This window comes from Petromyzon marinus, chromosome 30, assembly GCF_048934315.1.
Source record: "Petromyzon marinus isolate PM22_M1 ecotype Great Lakes invasive population chromosome 30, UKy_Petmar_22M1.pri1.0, whole genome shotgun sequence".
Lineage (NCBI taxonomy): Eukaryota > Metazoa > Chordata > Hyperoartia > Petromyzontiformes > Petromyzontidae > Petromyzon > Petromyzon marinus.
The window spans coordinates 4992674-5013743 of NC_133696.1; the positions used below are offsets into that span (position 1 = coordinate 4992674).

General features: G+C 45.0%; 1 protein-coding gene across 1 annotated transcript in view; it reads left to right on the forward strand.

The window, feature by feature from the left end:
- Positions 1-21070, forward strand: part of LOC116947499 (synapsin-2-like) — a 146224-nt gene that overhangs the window by 39088 nt on the left and 86066 nt on the right. The window contains exons 3-5 of the mRNA XM_032963314.2: positions 8277-8368; positions 15030-15180; positions 18794-18883. Of these exons, the coding sequence (XP_032819205.1) occupies positions 8277-8368; positions 15030-15180; positions 18794-18883 (333 nt within the window). The remainder of the gene's footprint in view (positions 1-8276; positions 8369-15029; positions 15181-18793; positions 18884-21070) is intronic.

The following is a 21070-nucleotide window of genomic DNA, read 5'->3' on the forward strand; positions in this document are numbered from 1 at the left end:
ATGTATCGTTGATTCTTTAAAGGAAGCCGTCCCTGGTGTGGACTAAACAGTTTCAAGGACAATGCATATATTATCAGAGTGTGTCTTTTGTTTTGTATTTTGACCACAAGTATTGTGGTTAATGCACGCATGATTCCTTGTAAAAGGTTTCAGTTTTGATGCCAGAAAAAAGGGGAAAAACCCTATTATTACATTTTGGTACTGGCAAAGGAGGTCTTATGATAAAAAAAAGTATTACATTAGGCGAAGAAAATAAATGGCTTAAGCCAGTCAACTGCTCTCAAAACCGCGCATAAAACCGCTGTTCGCTGATTGGCTGATGTCTGCTGCTGAGTCCACTTATAGAAGCGCTACGATTGGCCGAAATTGGTGGGTCCGCATGATATCGTTAAACATCGTTAATCGAAAATGTATCGTTAATTGAAACAATGGGGACCCCTCTATGGGAGGCGGATCGTTCATTGAAATATCGTCAATTGATGGCATTGTAAACCGAGGGACCACTGAATAGGGTTTACCACCTGCCCTGTGTTTTCTCACGATGTTCCTTTCTCTTTGAGGTACTACTGTCTTCTCCAAGTTGTAAGACGTTGCGGAAAGTAAGGGGCCGTTCATAAATGACGTCACGCGATTTTGGACGATTTTTGACCCCCGCCCCCCCCCCCCCCCATCGTTACATGGCATCAAAAAAAAGTCAGACCCCCCCTCAAATATGACGTCACACAGCTCTGTCCCCCCCCCCCCCCAAAAAAAAATATATAAAATAACCTTCAAATCGTTTTAAACTATTGTCATTGTAGTGCGTATTTAATGTGACGCTGCACTCTGATGTTGTAGGATAAAACATTTATTAAAAATTTAGATTTACAGCTTTCATGACTGCAGGGATTCATATTCTTGGTTCTTGGTTCTTTCGGTAAAGTTACCGAAAGAACCAAGAATATTTATTAAAAAGTCTAGTTAATTAAGTAGAACGTGTTTATATTTATTTTGTTTTGATGTGACGTCACATTTCTCAAACCCCCTCCCCCCCCCTTTGTCACACATCGTCACAAATGTCTGACCCCCCCCTTCCCCCCGCTAGGTGCGTGACGTCATTTATGGACGGCCCCAAAGACGAACCCTTAAGAGTTGCGTACGGCGTTCATAAAGTTACGTAAAAATGCGTCGCAATATCCGTGTTTGCTACTTGTGTGTGTCACTGGACACCCATTGCCAATTGAGATGTTCCATCTTACGGTATTATCTATCTTGACTTAAAGCTTTTGTGACTGCAGCAATTCATATTATTTTGGTCTTTCGGTAAAATCACGTAGATCGGTTCTGAAGACGACCGCTTGTGTTGCGATCGAAACGTAGTTTTGGTTTTTTTGGAATTTTTTTAGTTATTATAGGTATTATCTATGTTAGATGTTGTAATATTTAAATCAATACAATAATAAACATGCACACACCGAACACACTTTAAGATGCACCCCCAACTATTGCTTTAAAACACAGAGGGGGGGAAACTCCCATCTTATCATCTGGAGAACACGCTAAGAGGCGCCACGGTGGCTAGGAGATGTTAACTACCTTGCCTGGTATACAGGAGGTCGTGGATTCAATCCCAACCCTGATGCCTGTAAGAATAGAGTTTGAATGCTTACCCCCTGGTCGCGTGGATGTTTTTCTCCGTGTCCTGCTGTTTTTCCCTCCACATTTAGAATCAACGTGCGTTAAGAATATTTGGCTGCTGATATTCATTTCCACATGATGAGCCACTTCGTTGACCTATCATTTGTGATGGGCAGGTCGCTTCTGAAAAAGAGCTAGATAGATCAGTGAGCCTTACCCGGTCAAATAAAATACAAACAGTTTAAAATCCACCACGCACATTAAGAGGGTGACACTTGGCAATGTCATCTTTGGGCCACCTGGCAGATCCCATGCCTACATCACGTGGCAAATCCTGATGAGAGAGGAGGGCTGGGTTATGGTTTGAGAGGCGGTGTTTTCTTCTGTTGTTTGACTTTATTTAGTGAGCTGAGGCAGACGGAGATCGCTGGGTTTCCGGCAAAGATGTTATTATAGTGGTGAATTTAGGCAGGCGAGCTAGAAATAAGTACGTGTAAATGCCACTTTCCTGCTGCCCGTGAGTGGTTTACACGTTTTGAGAACGACATCACTAAAGTTGGGGGTAAATTAATGATTCGTTTGCACCGAAACCTCACCCCCTCTGATGTCAATCAATCAGTTGCAGGGCCCAGCTGTCTATTATGAGACATTTGCCAGGTAGCCCTGCCGTCTGCTCCCAACGCCACGCCGAGTGCACATCCTCTCTCTCTCTCTGACATGCAAGTCACAAAGGTGTAATCATGCGAATAATGGCATTTATTTACCAGGGGAAGTTTCACTGTGGCTCAAGACTCTGTATTATTTTCACCCCCCCCCCCCCCAGGAGGATACCGCATTGGAGATGTTTGACCAATTGCATCGATCGGCGATTGGCACGTGGCAGGAAACCGGGATTAATCCAGAGACAACTCTGTGTTATAACAATCAAGGGGGTTTTCACACTCACATCTCCGCACGGCTCGAGTCGATTCATTGCAACTGCAATCTCCTCGCCACCTCGCAACCAAAACCTACAGACACCTGGTATCCCCCAGACAGTCTCCATTCCCAGTGCTCAGCCAGTTTATCTCGCGCAAAGGCCTATTGAGTTAAGAAGTTCTTCTTCAAAGGCGACCCTGCCCAAAAAGGCTGATGCGGTAACAAACCGCCGGGCTCAACGCAGCTGCTTCCCGAGACGTGACGAGAATCGTGAGCATGCCGAGTGATATCGTCGTACGCGTAGGCATAATAGGTGCACTGATGCCGGTGATAACGGTAAAAAAATATATATAACGTAATGAGCATGAATTTGCACGTACTTTGGATAAGCCATTCTCAGCAATGTTTTGTCTGCCTCCGTGCAAACCCAAGCGGCGCGAGAGTGTTTGAGAAAAAGACAAAACATTTAAGGACAAGAACGCCGTGCAGAGCGTGGGCTTGATGATATTTTGATTGCAGTCTGAGTTTATTTTTACAGCTTGATTATTTTTAAATGGACCAGTGAAGACTTGCTTGTGTTAGCGTCAGCTGCCTTGAAAAAAAGAACACAAAGCAATTGCTTGAATACCTCCGGTCAGTGGTAGAGACGTAGCAATTGAATATGCACCGATATCGAGTCATTGTTAATTCATCTGTGGGAGTTTTATTATTGGTTTTAAGTCGTAACTGAGTGTTTTTTTTTTCCAGACACATCATCCGGTGGGTGATGGCTATAGTGGCAGCTTTCAAAAATCCACTTGCCACCCCTTTTGGCAGAGGTGACCAAAACATCTCATAAATTATACATTGGTAGCATTTGAGCATGCATGGACAGACGTAAGGGATCGGTGCGTCTTTCGTGTATATTTCATGATGTGTTTATTTTATTTATCGTGGCTTTGCGCGCGCGCGTGTGTGTACATAGGAAGCTGTGGTGTAGTTGTGAGTGCACTGCACTATGAACCCAGCGACCTGACATCAGTTCCCAGCTACTCGGCCTTAAATGTGTATCTGATTCGGTGTGTAGACATCAGCACTTGGGGCCCGTTTGTGGTGCTCGCCACACCACCCCCTCTCGTGTGATGCATGTGCCTTAATATGTGCTCGCTAACAGCACTTGCCCCAACAGTCTGTTAAGTCAATACGTGGGGTCTTTGTCTTTGCTTGAGAGCGAGAGAGGTACAATCACAATGCGTTACACTGAGAAACAGGCAGAGGAGGACACGGATGAGAGAACACACCCAAGTTGACCATTCATCCCGAACGTTGCCCCTACGTGTGTAAGGGGGCAGTGAGCCTAATCGCTCTTCCCTCCCCAGGCCTCGGGCTTTTCGTCTGCGGAATATCCGTACCGCTTTCCCCAAGCGCTCGTGCTTTTGTAATGGGCCAACCGTGCTAATCGGAGGTGTGGGAGCGAAAGACAACAAACTAAACACTAAAAAGCAGTTCTACAGGAATGAGTTTTCAAACTTGTTCAATACAAAAATAAAAAAAAAATTACGTGGGGTTTGCACAGGACACGTCGCTACAAAGGTTCGATGGCCGGTGGTCGAGACGTACGACGGAGTCACAGGCGAAGAAGGGATTGTACCCGAAAGGGCGTGCACCGCAGAGATGGAACAATAAAATCAGCTCATGTGCAAGTACTGCATGTAATTTTCGCATCACAAGTCCGTGAGAAATGGCAACAACTCGGGGCTCATAGCTGATGATGATGGTGATGAGGAGTGTAATAACCTGCGTTATGGCCAAGGGTGTAACCAAAGTATGGCAGATGCGCTGCACAGGATACTTAATCCTTGTGAATTTACCCCCCTGAATGCCAACAGGCTGAATGCCTCCCACTGTTTGTACACGCAAAATAAGATTAGCTATATGTAGACTACATATTATATATACCGCTCCGTATGCTAGGATGTTTGTTGTTGAACCTAAATGAAAATATGTAAACGCTTACATTGCCAAGCACGACGCTATTTGTACGTGTCAGCTGTAAGTGTGTGGGCTGCAAACACCATCTCCTGTTTTAATTGTACGCCGTAGGTGCATTGGAATCATCTCGGAGTATTTTATGGCAACGCGCAGTGACATATTTGCTCCGCTGCAAAAAAAAAGGATCAACGCCTTTGGCGGAAGCCCAGTTTGGCCATCCACATCCCCCTGCTGCTCTTCGCTGTGGTGTAGCGTGGTTGGCATGCGCCCTAGCACAAGAAATAAAAATTCCCCCCCCCCTGCCCCATCCTGTCCAATTCTAATTCGCTTCATAGCCTGGCCCCTGCGTTCCTTTACAGGGCAGCCCAGATGTTTCTGGAAGCTCAGGGCTGGAGGGTCGGGGAAGAATTCCACATGGGGTCATCTTATTTATGAGCGACGAAAAAAAACCAGGCCCGTATGTTGGGCCCTCTTTTGTGTAAGTCCCGGAAGAAAATGTCCCTCTCCCCCTTCCTCTGGGTGGACCTGGCCCTCTGATCTGTGGGGCCCCAATGCAGTTGCACTGCCTACACACTTGATCTTGGATGGAGAGAAAAAAAACCCAAAACGAACATGGTGCATTTTGTTCCCCAGAGAAAGTGCCACGTGAAGTTACTGGGCAAGCGATGCACAGCTCATCAGTACATTCCTTTCAATAAACCAGTGCTAGGACTAAATTGTGATTTAAAGCTTTCGTGACGGCAGGGATTCATATTCTTGGTTCTTTCGGTAAAGTCACCACGTAGAAGGGAAACAATAAAAAAAATAAAAATATAAAACAATAAAATTCTCACCACGTTTCGACTGCAACACAAGCAATCATCACCAGGTGTGAAAACCACAACAAGAACATTTTCTTGTTCTTCTACGTGACTTTCTTCCCTTCTAAGTGACTTTACCGAAAGAACCAAGAATACAGTGCTAGGACTGTGAGCCATAAAATCCACCCGTAACGCGTTCAGACGCCTGGTTGAATGATGGCCGTAACAGTCGGTGCAGGGTATCGTAAATAACCCTGCTGGCCAATGGGTGAAGATTTACATTCAATTTTTATGCCAACACGTGCTTTTTTAAGTTTTTTTATGATAATCAGATATTGAAAAAACATCTATTTATCTCTTCGCATTTTCTACTCTTTCAGTTGCTTTCGGTAGAGCAACGTAGCTGCGTTTTTTTCCCTGAAAAATAATTGGGTGTGACTGGAAAAAGTAAGCAACTGCAATGGTATGGGTACACGAACCATGAATGAAAATCGTCAAAATGTTCCAAATGCATTAGAATGGTCCAGTTTTCTCACAGTCCCCAAGTATAAAGTGTGATCTCCAACAATGCCCTCTCTCTCTCGCTGTGCTCTGACGAAGAGCATTTGCGTGAAATATCAACCGACTTTATATTTGAGTTTTTTGTTGTAACGAACATATCCACGAACACCTGATGAAGGCCGCTTGTGTTGTGGCCGAAACGTCGTGATTTTTTGTTATTTTATTTTCACCTACGTGACTTTACCCAATAGAACCAAAGAGTATGTAACGAACATACTCGATTGTTCACTCGTAATAATGTTTCAAAACAATTAGCAATTCGAGGTTCAATGCCAGTACATTGGCTCCGATGACATTCTCCCATCCTTTGGAGGGCCACTAAAAACTCTCGTTTCTAAGCAACCACATCCGGTAACGAAATTTTCACATTCATGCTCAGGGTCAATGTCAAGAGGTCAACAGGGCCAATGCCGTTGATGCCATCACACCTCGTCATCGTTGCCCCTCCTCCGCTAGATTCCACAGCTCTTGCAAAGTCGACATCCGAACTCCCAAGGTCTGTCAGAAATCTTTCTTCTTCCCCCCCCCCCGGCCCCCCTCCCCCCAACCATACTCACCTGAGTAACCCAAAGGAGCTCGAGTGTTGGACTGTGGGCAACTGAGTGTAGAACGACGACCGACGAGGCAGATGGCTATCTAAGTAGATTGGTGACAGATTGAGACCATCACTCCGCGAGCAGACCTGGTTTAATCACGGGCAGATGCCTGGAAACAACCCACAGCACTCTGACCTCTGAGAAACACCCGGCCACCTTGTGCATTGTGTGTACTTTTTGATTTGTTTATAACCCACAACTAGAACATTTGCTTCTCGAAATTAAAATGGGCGTCTGCACCACGCCAATCATGGGCGCATTATCACAAATGAGCTTTGTAACAGCGACCACAAATTCATACTCCTCCAGCACCCATGGCGTGGGAATACACCACATGTGTTTGTTGTGGTCAAACAGCTGGCCTCAATGGAACCCCGAGTCCCAGAACAGCCCAAGTATTCGGTGCACGTGAAACAAGCCGAAGTGAGTGAATGTGCTCGCTCATTGGCATGCCTTGGAGTCATCCTTGAGCACGTGTACAGAACCTCCGTAGTGTTTTTAATCTTTAGTCATGTATCGTTAATGGAGGGCACAACTCGAAGGAATTTGTTTCAAAGCGATGTTATCTCTTTTATTGTTATTCTTGGTTCTTTCTTATTGTTTTATTATTTTTATATAAATTGTATTGTTTGATATTTTTATTATTTTATTGCTTCCCTTCTACGTGACTTTACCGAAAGAACCAAGAATATGAATCCCTGCAGTCACGAAAGCTTTAAATCAAAATCTTTTATTGTTGTTACACAACTGGTTCTATCTCAGGAGGTATTGTGCGTGCACTTGTGTGTGGATTTATTTTGTTTTGATTGCAACAACTTAAAAGCCAACTGCAAGCTGTTACTCTGACTAACGAGGCAGTGATGGCGACACTGTGTTCATGAGTTCTAATAAGGATGATACCGGTGTACTATTGCCTTGTTGTCCTGCTTCTGTGTAACACGAAGAGGCCACACTTTAAGCTCTCACGAACTGTCGCGACTAATTTTTTTTAATTAAGGTTGTATAGGTTAGGTAGCGTACAAATATATATGTCGTTAATCCACCACCACCCGACACAGCCAATTAGTAAGTTTCGTCACGTAAACAAAACGTGTCAATTAGTTACTACTTCAGCACACCGGTGTGTTGGAGGGTAAACCCACAACGTTTACAATTTGAGTACTGTGACGTTTCTTTAGAACTCCTGGCCAACGCAGGCTGTGTACAGATAATAATTGCAAGAATGGCGATGTAACCCTGACATGCAGAGCATGCTGGGAATTTGTGTTGTTCATTTGCTTTCTGAAACACCTGTTTGCATGTATGACTATTAATTTTAAAAACGTCCTAGCCCGATAAGTTTACAAATCTGCATTCATCGTCGTCACGACCTATCAACTGTTGGATGAAGGCCTCTCCCAAGGTTTCGGCCGTCTCTCTCACGGTCGCACGATGCAATGCAATAAAAAAATATATTCGCAATGACTCAGCCCAGTTTTTTTGGTGGCTGTTTCAGTGGCTTTACCGAAAGAACAAAGAGTAATTCCTGCAGTCACGAAAGATCCAAATCAAGTTTAAAGATACATCCCTGCAACGGCTCACAACACTGCTGGCCCCCCGCTAGAGGGAACTCTGAAGAATTCCCTCTTCAGGGTATGTGGCCTACTCTTGCATGCTAGCCGGGCAACTTCGAAGAGGTGGGGAGTATCCACACCAAACTCCCGATGCACGCGACCTGCCGATCGACGGGCTGTTTCAACGATAGTCGCATTACAGGCCATGCAAACAATTTCTAAACTTGTATATATATTTTTTTTGGCGTTTTCCACTGCAGGCGGAGTTTTCTGAGATCAACCTGGCCGCTTACACGGAGACTGGCTGTATGGTGGACATGCAGCTCATGAGGAACGGCACCAAGGTAGTGAGGTAAGCCACGATACCTACCACACATTCCTCACCCAGTAAATCCTCACCGAATTGTATGTATGAACTTATTTCGCACGTACGTAGCCAACCGTGCAAATCGGAGGTGCAGGGAAGGACACCAAACTAAACGCAAAAAAGCAGTTCTAAAGAAATTAATTTTCAATAAAGATGATGTAAAAGTGCAAAGCTCCAGTGGCTTCCTAATATCGGAAGAGCATTCCAGACGGCCACAGAAGCGTATCTGAAAACGCGCGGTGCAGTGACCGCCTTTGTTCGATGGATAGCCACAAGCCGGAGTGAGGATGAACGGAGTTCGTGTTGTGGTTTACACTCCTTGACGAGATTGTGAAGTAAAAAAAAAACATGAGAGATGGCTTGATTTTTTTTTATGCCTGCCGAAGCACTCACCCACACGCACACAGATACGGTCCAATCCGGGTTTATCGCTCAGCCAGAAAGGATGTCACGAACGTGGCAACAATTGACCATAGCTGGTGGAACGTTTGTCTGTTCCTTATTCTTCCCTGACAATCGTTCGTTTTTCGAATCGACGCTTCAATGATACTTTTATACAGAGTCGATATAATGATTTAAACTTTGTAACGCGCACAGGATTATTCGCTCACTCTTGTAGAGAAATAACGACTCGGAGACGCAAGGAACCAGACAAGCGGGAAAGGCTGCCACGTGGTGAGCCGGTGCCAAACTACCCCCCAACCTCCCCCCTCCCAGCCCCAAGCTCTGCAGTCCTCTATATATTACGGTGTTATTGGCCAGTTATTGATTGTTTACAATGTGGAAGGAAACCGGAGCACCTGAAAAGAAAGCCGTCCCTTGGTGTGGACCAATCAGTTTCAAGGACAATGCATATATTATCATAGTATGTTTTTTGTTTGCATTTTGACTGCAGGTATTGTGGTTAATGCAGACATGATTCCTAGTAAAAAGGTTTCAGTTTTGTTGCCAGAAAAAAGGGGAAAACCCCTATTATTACATTTTGGTACTGGCAAAGGAGGTCTAATGATGAAACATTTGTGTGATTCACCAACCCTTGCTTCCACAGTACTAAATTACAGGCATACGCCACCACCATTTAAATAAACTAAACTAAGCTTTTTATTTTACCAGGTAAGGTCCATTGAGTTATACAGCTCTTTTTCAAAAGTGGCTTGGCTGCAAATAATAACTCAACGAAGTGGCTTATCATGTGGCAGACTATACCAGACAAATACTCGAAACGTATGTTGCTAAATGTGGAAGGAAAGAAATCGGGGGACCCAGAGAAACCCGCACGTGATCATGATTACAATACGCAAATTCCAAATTTACAGGCATCAGCGTCGGGATCGAACACACGACCTCCTCTATACCAGGAAAGGTAGTTCACATCTCGCCACCGTGCCACCTATGATCAGTACGACTGACATACAAAAACTAAACAAAGGCTTGTATAGGGCTGTCAAAGACTGTTGGGGGTTGAATGCTGCCAGCGATCACCGATTAAGGCTGGCACGGCGCCCGAGTGGGAGTGGTGTGCCCGGCACCCACAACCAATCGCTGCCTCTGTCCCCCCTCGCTCCTGGTGCACCAGGTGCTCATGTTCGGCTGACTTTACTTAGAGGAGGACCAGATCATGTTCGCCACTGCTGTCAGCTGTGGTTGAGAATCGAACTCTAATTTCCAGGCTCATAGCGGCAGCGCGCTAACCGCTATTCCACCGCTCTCCATTTCCACCGCAATGCCACAAAATCACACGCGAGCGCACACAAAAATAAGCGCTTTTATTATTAGACACTTATTTTATATTCTTTGGACAGGCACACGGCCATACTTATGAAAGTAAATATACGCTCGCTCTGTGGGAATATTATTGGATTTGACGTTTGTTCTTTTTTGTGTGTGGGGGGGGGAGGGGGCGGGAATCGAAAAATTATTCGGAATTGAATTAAAAACGCCAGAGGGGAGAATCGTTCGGAAAAATAACCGCCCCCCCCACCATGTTTAACAACACAGGTGTGTTGTCAACAACAGCGACAACGCTCAGAGTGTGATGCTGGACAGATTGTGATGAATTGCATTGGCCATGTTTCACTTTAAACAAGTCGGTGTTTCGAGCCATTTCCGCGGTGAAATGTCTCGTGTAATTTTTTTTTAAACGACCGCGGGTGCTGTCCTGAAGACTGCGTTCAATTGTTTTTTTTAATTGAAGCGTCACTGCCTGGGGGATTGTTGGTATCCGTATTTACTTATGTTTATACGTATCGTTTAGGGATGCTTCATGGCGAAAACGATTGCTGTCGATGTAATGTCCAATACATTGGCACTTTGTACCTGCTATCTGCGTGTCCCTTGGGTAACATTAAAGCACGCACGTCCCGATAAAGTACGTTGGGAATGTGTTGTGTCCATTGCTTGGTCGTTATGAATGTAATTTATTTTGAGCTATACCCTGTGCCGGAGATAAAATGTGTCTCAGATGATAATTAATTCTGGATCATTGTTGTTTACTGTTAATGTATTGTTTTCCCCCTCTTGGGAAGCAGACTCGGTTTACATGAAGGATAAACATCTACATATCTAGCGAAAAGAAGAACGGTTTTAATCAGTTAATCAGAGCATACTGCCTGCTATGAAATGTGTGTCTTGGAGTCTACGTATGGTTTCTTGATGGGAGCCAACACAATTTGTGTTTATATAACGTCTGCATGCGACTGCATCTCACGATACTGTACACATAAACAGTGGCGATGTTTATCTTTCGATATAAAGAGGCAGTCATAAGCTCAAGGAAAGAAAGCCGTAAGCCTTGATTTTAACAGGCGCAGGGAGACCACAGCACGGATTACTTTGGAAAGGGAGTTTCTGGACTCCTATCCACAGAGCTTCCCGCTGTAGTTATCTCATGGCTGTTTCCCGCACCTTGGATTAACACGGGTGGCTACGTACGGTGCGAAAAAAGTTCAACATAATTGGGCGCCGCGGTGGTGAGATGTTAATTACCTCGCCTGGTATACAGGATGTCATGGGCTCGATCCCGACCCTGACACCTGCTGTATATTTGGAGTATGTGTGTCTCTCTCCGTGGTCGCGTGGATTTTTCTCCGGGTCCTCCGTTTTCCCTCCACAATTAGAATCAACGTGCGTTTAGAGTATTTGGCTGCTATAAATTTCCACCTGATAAGCCACTCCGTTGAGCTATCATGTGTGCCCAGATCGCTTCTGAAATAGAGCTATAGAGCTCAGTCGGTCTTACCTGGTAAAATAAAACAATTTATATTCTTAGTTTTTTCGGTAAAGTCACGTTGAAGAGAAACAACAAAATAACAAAATATATATAAAACAATAAAACATTCTCACGACGTTTCGACCATAACTCAAACGGTCATCATCACACCTGATGATGACCGTTTATTGTTTTATATATATATTTTGTTATTTTGTTGTTTCTCTTCAACGTGACTTTACCGAAAAAACTAAGAATATGAATTACTGCAGTCACGAAAGCTTTAAATCAAAAAATAAAACAATTTGTTTAGTTTTTAGTTTTAAGTGGCGGTGAAGTCACCACGGCGCTTGTGCCAGGCTATGTGCCCTTTTAGGCATATGCATATGTGCACACGATTGTGAAAGGAATAAAAACGTGCTCCGAGAGCCCTCTGGGTATGTTGGCCGTGGCACCTAAGGCACTAAAACGCAGCGTTGCGATAACGAGGCTGCGTTCAAGTTGATGCCGGCTTGGATTTCCCACACTGCACTGTGCTGGGTTTTTTTTTTGCGCGAACCATAGCGCTTTAGAAAATGTAAACACGCGAAGATAACAGCAGGTTCGGAGTTTAAAGGCGCGCTTATTTATTTGTACATCTCAAAAAGAATGTTTCCTAAACTTGCGTTAACAAAAAAAAACTTAGCCGCGATTGTTTCGGAAGACTGCTCGTTAGGCAAGCTGTCAATGTACAAGGCTCTCTCTTTGCAGCGCTTAGACTGTGAAAAATATATTATGCACACATCATAAACACATTGTCTTGCATTCTGCATCTCCAGATAAAAAAAAATATGAAATGTGTGTTTAGTCCACAGCCCGACTGACCTCGCAGACCTATACTTTAATCCCAGGAGCGCGTGGTTCAAGCGAACCGTTGCTGAACAGGCTTTTTTTCCATCTGAGTGAACTGATGCTATTGGTGAGTGCACTCCCTCTGTACGATGAGGCCATTTCATCAGGTGAAAAAAATACTCGTGGCAAAAAAAGAACATGAGTTTGGGGTCTCATTGAGCAAACTCTGACCCTGCCGAGAAGACCCTGATGTGCAATGCCAGTCCATACTTTTCCTTACCAAATGCTCCAGGAAATAAAAAAAAATATCAGAAAGTCCAATCAGTTGAGACACTGAACAATATTAGATGTTTATGTCAGGATAAAGACCTGACGCACGTTTATATAATTATTTAGTTTTACGGGGTCGCAGGAGAGAGCTCCATAAATAGTTTGCTAGTTTGTGTATCGCTAACACGCACGCCTTTTTTCACTACAGGTTGCGTAAAAGTATATTTGCGCTGTTTAAATTCAACCTACAAACTAGTGTGTCGTGACTCGCCCGAAATAAAGTCCCGCAGCATGACGAGGTTTTGTTTTGCTTTTTTTTAAGTCGAAAATGATCGTCAATCGTGAGCTCTGCTGCAATCAGGTGATTCACCGCTCCGTGTGACTTTTCAATTATCTCTTGAATGCTCTTGCGGTTCTAACGGCACCCACGTCGCCTTTAAGTGCAGAGTTGCCGGGCTGCCTCGGATCAACGCCCTACCACGAAATTCCCTCTCCCGTCCCTTAGGGTTTGAAACGGTGGCTTGCCAGGGGGCCACTGTGGCATGTGATGTTAGAAAATTAAACAACAATGAGAATCGCCTGAGAATATCATGCTGAACTCTTCACCTCTGCAAGCCTGGTCGATGTTAAAAAGGACTATACTGTATGAATTAATTTAATCGATTAATCGGTGCATCATTACATGCTTCATATGCAGGAGGATTGTATATCAATGCATCAACATGCATCCCCCCCCCCCCCCCAATTTCTATCCTGATTGTGCGATTCGCACCAAGAGCAGTCAGTGCAACCCTTCATTTTTTGTGAAAGGCCGATGGAAGCAGATATCACAGAACTACCTCTGAGATACGTTAAAACGACCTCTGGTCCACACACAGCAGTGCAACCCCGTGTGAGAATGGCCCGCACAAGCAGGTGTCACTGAACTACTTCCGAACGATATATTTCAGTGACCTCGTATCCACATTCACTGCTATTGACGAATGTTCGTCACGTCATATAATATTTTTACTTCGCAGAGCTGGAGGTTAACCGGATTAAGTACAGAACCACATTTGTATTTAATTGGTGACCTGGCTGACACCGTCAGCTCACCCACGGGCGGCTGCCTGGGTTCGAACCCAAGATCTACAAAGTACCACCCCAGCGCTGTGGCCTCTGAGCCAGCCAGCCGACAGGCAGCCAATAATTTTGTGTATGCAGGTCGGATAACCCAGATGACCTCTCGCGCGCGTAAATTCACCCTTGTCAATTATGATCACTTGCAAGTACAATTACGATAATTGCAATATCGTGTCGTGTTTGCTTTGCTCGTAAATACAGAAACCCACGGCAGATAACACGATAAATTAAAAGCCATGGAAAAGGCCAGACTGGGTGAAGAACTAAATATCTCATCCATGTCGTATAACCACAACGCTGGGATTATAATTTAGTGGCATTTTTATAAAATGAAGTATCATGTACTGCCAACGTGTTGCTCTAAATCTGTCACTCAGGGGTGTATTTCTGCACCTAGTACTTCACATTTTTTTTGTCTCTTCTTCACCTTAAATGACTTGTCCTTTTGGGGACCCCCCCCCCATCCTCTGCTATTTAGCAGGCATGTGGAGTTGTACAAAGCGGCTATTGTACGCGTGCACTTCAAAGATTAAAGAGGCAAAAAAATACTTATTTTAGTCACACTGAGAAGAACTGAACACTTTTGCAAGTCTAGCGGGGGTTTTTTTTTATCTTGAAATAAAATAATCTCAGCAGTGTAACTTTGTGAAATTACCGGGCACGTCACGATGCAATTCTAGTCTCTTCTTGCGTGCGATGGCAGCAATGTGTGTGTTCAGAAGCTAAATGCCAATGCCGAGGTCTGCTCACCACGAGAGGGCTTCAGGAGAGAGTTCGTGTAGTTTTGCTATTCAATTCCTCCGTTGCAATTGATTTGAAATGTATTGCTACGTTCGATAAATGTTGCATCACACCATACGTGTGAGAATAGATAACTTATAATGTTTGCAATTAATATGTTAATCGCCAATTTTGTCAATTGGAGAAAACATAATTGGCATCATCATCAGCTATGGTCAATTCACTGCTGATTGAAGGCCTCCAAAGCCACCACCACCTCTCACAATCCCCCGATGTAACAATCCAACGAGCACGGGCTGATTTCATCGCTCCATCTCCTCTCGGAACGCGTCCGAGCGGACACCCAGAACTGTAATCTTGCTCGTTCCTCCTTGCACGCGGACCCCCCCCCCCCAACGCCCCCGTATCCCAAAAACCCCCTCGGCCCTCCGTCCACCGCGCGGCCTCTCCCCTCCCCTGCTGCACGACGGACAGATCGTTCAAGCCGGACTTCGTGCTGGTCCGGCAGCCGGCGCGCGGCACGGGCGAAGATTTCCGGACGCTGCTCGTGGGCCTGGAGTACGGCGGCGTTCCGGCCGTCAACCCCCTCTCCTCCGTGCACGCCTTCTGCGACAAGCCGTGGGTGGTGGGTCGAAAATTTTCCGCATGGCAATTAAAAAAAATTCCACACGCACCCGATCTGTGTTGTGTTTGGCCGGAGCGTCGGAGCAGCGGTTGAACGCACTACCACTACGAATCCGGCGAGTTCAACTCCCGGCCACGGCTAACATCGCTGGCGAATGATATCTCGACCGGCCGTGGCACCACCACCCCCCTCCCCCCCAACACTACCCACACCACCCCACCCCCCCCTTCAGCGACCTGCACAGACGAACGTGTTGAAGCGTGCTCAAACAACCCCCATGACCGACACGGCGTGGGGAGGCCCCCATCCGGCATCACCGCAAGGGATGGCTGCTGGTGGTTATCATTCAGTAGCCTTTCTGGGCTGGTACAGTTGAGTCAGAAGAACGTGACTTCAAATCCCGGTCGGGGGTTGACCCACGCATTCATCTCTCTGTGGTTGACAAAAAGGAGTACCACTTTGCGTGAAAGTCAATCGTAGTTGCCCTTTGGATAAACCTGTCTCTGTTATAGGAATGTGGAATTTTCACCACTGGCTCACGGCTCTAAACAAGAGATGAACACCACTCCAGCTACAATTGATCGGGAAACCACTTAGACTTTTCTTGTACTTATCTTCCTGAGCCCCAGGATTCTTTGCAGGATGATGCGTCACTCTGCAAGGCATTCTTCTAAGACCCCTTCCTTTTGAAACGTTAACTCTGCAATAATCACTCGCATTGAAACATGTCAGCAGCTAGCATGATCCATCTGCGGTGCCAACCCTTTGTTAGCGGGAGCCTCAAATCCCCGTGACGACAAACCATTCAAAAACACGTAAACCCCCCGTGCTACCTGTGCCCGCTGAAGCCGCTGCCAGTGGGGGGGGGGGGGGGGAAGGCTGGAAACTAATGGGGAAAAGAATCCAAATGATCAAGATTCCTTCAGTCTGACCTACGTCATTGAGGAGGCCCGCGTAGGACGACCCATCGCAGTGGCAAGCATTAGTATTGAGAATTAAAATACACAGACAGGGGCCCCAAGGCCATGAGCGTGGTAGGCCCCTGCCATGCGTGTCCATTCTGTTTGGGGAGTGAAAGTGTGGTGTAGTTTGCTGCATGTTAGGGCCACTGCGGCTGTCAAAATAAGGCATGTATCAACAGCTCTTGGTCATCTTCTTGGTTCTTTCGGTAAAGTTACGTAGAATGGAAATAAAATAATAAAAATATTGTTTTATTTTAATTTTTATTATTTTATTTTCATTCTACGTGACTTTACCGAAAGAACCAAGTAGATGAATCCCTGCAGTCACGAAAGCTCTTGGTCAATCCTCTGCTGGATGAAGGCCTTGCCACACTGTGTCAGTTATGGTGGTTTTTGACCATACTTTACCAGGCTGGTCTGCCCGGGTTAGTGAAAGGGGGGGGGGGTAATAACCGCAACCCCTATCACACAAATTTAAATCGGTTTAATATAACTGTTGAAAGTCACTGAGATTTATTGTCTCTTTTGAAAGAGATCCAAGCTATTTTATTTAAAGTAAAATTAATGTTCGTACAATAGTAATCAGTTGACAGCCACTGGTGGGCAAAGGCTAACCCCACGCCGTATCAATCTTGGGCGTTGTTTGGCCATACCTGCAATACGCTCATCACTGTGAGGGTTGAATAGGTTGAATAGATATCACTCGCCACTAAGGTTGGTCGGGTGCATACCGCAGTGCACTAATCACTGTGCAACCACTCCACCCCATTTTTTTATATATATAAAATGACAAATTTTCTTCATGTGTTAAAGAGGGGCCTACTTGTGATGGATGGAACATTTCATTTTGGGTAATTTTTTTGTCTTGTTTTTCCAAAATGTATTCCTACTATGCTATTGGCATAATACCATGTGACAAGGAGTCCAGTAGGAAAAATCTCACAAATAAGTGCATACCACGTTTGTTACAGGATGGCCCACAAAACCAAACATTCCAAATCCCCTCTAGTCCCCTTGAGATCCCTTAAAATGACATTTTTATTCATACACTCGAGGCCACACATTCCCACGTGTCTGTCTACGGAGAACCACTCATCACGTGACAGTCAAACCGGTACTTTTATTTCTCAGAGCTGAAATGTCAAATGAAATGAAAAAAAAAACGCATTCAGCGTGAAGTTTTGCGCTGAATTATTGGTAACTTGGCTGAGACCATCAATTATCTCCACTTGAGAACCCATTTACTTATGATTGAGGATCGAAGCGGTTGCCTGCTCAGTCGTTCAGCAGATGACTTGTCAGACTTTCAGAATTAATTCTATCACATCTGCTTCTGTGGTCCATATTCTTAACACACTGTGTTGTGCTGCTCCGCGACATTTCCAAATGGACACTTAATCTCATGACATACGCCGATAGGATAATTGGAACTTGATTGCGGAAAAGACAATTGTTTTTTTACGATGATGATGTTGATGGTAATGATTATTACTTTATCCGGTCCCATACAGTACTTGGGGCACCACATTGGGCACACATCTGACCAACAAATGAGGCAGCTGCTGGGGGAATGCTGATCGCCACAGTGCGTCACCGTCGCCATTTGCACACTCACAATGGGGCCCTGGGTCATCAATCCTCGTGCTTTCGTAAACAACAATGGGAGGTGTGTTCGGGCAGCACACTAGGCACACTCCCAAATACATTTGGGTGGATTCGGTAAACTTAATCGTGGCCTCGGTATATTTTATATTTAATCAAAATGCATTCGTGGATTTATTTGGTTGATATTATAACGCAGAGAATGCTTCTGAAGGATTTTTTTTTATCAATGAGAATAATGAAAATTTCCCCATGCAAGGCTGGCCGTTTATTTGTTTGTTAATTAAGTTTGTTAAATGTAGTTTCTCTTCGCATGTTGCGTTTTTTTTAAGTCACGAGCCTTTTATAAAAGCTGTTTGGGGTTCATGAATTTTGTACATTCTACAATGTCTCACTTTAATCTTTCAAATCACAGAAATATTTGCTCATCAAATATTTAAACACCTTATCTATGAGTAAATGCCTTTAGGTAGCAATCCTAGGTCTTAGAAAGTGCACGTATGGTATACTTTACTGATCTTTGTGAGCAATAATTGGGGTATGGATTTGCAATGCATTTGTATCTACATTTTTCGTATAAATAATCGATTGCGGTGTCTGGGATTTTAATATATATCACATCAACATACATAACGCATGGCAGGAGATGATTGCGCTGGTTTGACGTGCGTTGGAGATGTATACTCACTCGTTCGCTCGCAGGCCGTGAGTTTTATTCACCAGAATGGGCCATTAATTGGAGATTCAGATGGTGTGCAAGTGCCGGGCACACGGGGTAGGGCTTCGTCGCTACTTATACAGAGCCTCTTCTTATTTTTTGAGCTCTGCTCTCGCTCGGAACAAAAGTGAAAATACCTCCTGTCGACCGACACCCATTCCCTTCTCCCCCCCCCCCCCCAAGATCCCTCAAGTTTCCCGGCCACAACGCACACTGCCCCCCCCCCCACCCGCTCCCACTCATCGGACCCCCCTCCATCACAACCTCCCCTTTCGCTCTGTCTCACAGCCTGCTTTTTTTTCTGTTCAGCTCTCTTGTCTCTCTCTTCCAGTTCTCGCAGCTGATCAGAATACGCAAGAACCTGGGGAGCAAAAGGTTCCCATTGATCGAGCAGTCCTTCTTTGCCGACCACCGTGAGATGGTAAGTCTACACCCCAGTGGGGGGGGCGGGTGGCAAGGGGGGGGGGTGGTAAGGGGGGGTGGCAATGGGGGGGCCCTAAACAGAAATATATTTTGGAGCCCTGCCATTCAATTTATAAACCCCTTGGTGGGATGAAAAATATATCGAGGTCCAGATGAACCCTAGTGTAAGATGCGGGAAGAGAATGTAGGCAAGATGGAGATGGGATAGATTTAGATTTGTTGAATGTTACAGTCATTATCTTGATGTTTATTTAAGATTTGAATTTGAGCCGATGTTTGATGCACCCCCTATATATTTAATGGATTGGCAGTGGTCCACTAGCACAAATACGAAAGACACAACACATCCGTAAATAACACTGCTCTGAATCAGAAACACACACACATATATAATCAGCAACTTTGTAGCAGGCAGAATTGTTTTTTTTGTTCCATGAAACCGGGGCCCCTCTTTTGAGCTGATGCTTGATTTGCTTGGGCCTAGCGCAGCCACTGTGTCCCCTGGAACCAAAAGTGGCGCAACCACAATTTCGCAACAGTGCTGCAGATCGCCTTGTCGTCGTCGCCGTCTGCAGGGGAATGTTTACGTATTGGTAAATGTTGGCAAGACCGAGTGCGTTTCTGTCCATGGCTCACGATCCCTACTCGTCCACTCCACGTGGGTTATTTTGTATCATGTATCTCTCCCTTTACCCCCGTGTGTTGTATTTCGTCGATCTGTGAGCAGCTTCCAACGGAGGGTGGGTAAAAAAAAAAACAAAAGCGATCGGGCTTCCGCTCACGATATCCAAAACTTTTAATTCAAAGTAAAAAAGATCAAACTAAAATGACGCAGTGTCCCAACACCTACACAAGCATCCGGCGGTACCCACCTCGATTGGGTGTTCCTCGGCCAGGAGTGGAATTTCCACATTCTTGCCAGCGGCAGGTCTGTCCACTGGACAACCAATTGTGATGACCTACCAAGTGACGCAGTGGCACTCACTTGAGCAACCACAGAGGGTTGAGGATCAGAATCTTTGTTTAGACTGGAGGAATACCATGAGCTATGAAGCTGTTTTTCACAGACGTCCGGTATGTTGACAGATGTCCAGTTTGATAATATACATGTATATGTGTGTGTATCCACTCTTGGATGAAGGCCTCCTCACACCACGCAGGTTATGGTGGTAAATTGACCATACATCATCACGCTGGCCAGTGGGGTTGGTGATGGGTGGAAATTTAACTCTTAATATCATGAATGCGATCCCTGCTGTTCTATACCCTGGTCTGTACAACCGAGTAATCAGACTCAATCAACTACAATGAACATGGCATCCTTTGATACTAATAATAACAAAGGCATAGTCGATTTGAAGCTTTTGTGACTGCAGGAATTACTCTATGGTTCTTTCGGTAAAGTCACGTAGAAAATGTATTTTCTTTCTACGTGACTTTACCGAAAGAACCAAAGAGTAAAGACATAGTCCCTTCATATAGTACACCAGCTCATTTTATTTAATAGTAACATACAAAACAGGACTAGGCAATCGCGCTGTCATCACATTAATAATATCTCTGACACGTGGGGTCAATTGCTGCTGTCGAATTGGGGCGTAGTTTTGGTCGCAAATTTTGGAATAAAGGCCGTGTTGTCACGGCCTGCATGCGAGTTGATAAAACCAAGCAACCTTGTTGTTGTTGTTGAACTGTCATGGCAGTTTTCTATATCTTCTTATCTTTTCTCCAGTGTTCTTTAAATTTCGCGCTTTCGGCAATCGTGGCCCGAGACCCGAGTGTGCTCGTCACCGTGGGGTTAGAGGAAGGCCTGGCAGAAGGAAATATCCACAGAACTCCCATCTGAGATCCGTTCAAGCGACCTTTAATGTATCCATACATTTGGCGGTATTGTGCTTTGCCGCACGTAACCCGCTACAAATACATTTTCGTCGCGTGGCAGTCAAACCGACATTTATAACATTCTCAGAGCTTAAACTTAGCCGAATTAAGTGAGAGGAAAAAAAAACTAATTTGATTTGATGACTTTCACGTGCAGTCACTGGTGGCCAGGCGGAGACCATAAATTCAACCACCACTTGAGAATTTGTTTTCATCAAGGGTGGCAGAAATCCGGATTCAAACCCAGCATCTCAGCACGTGCCCTGACACCCCAAGCCACCCGGAAAAAAAAACAACTCAATAA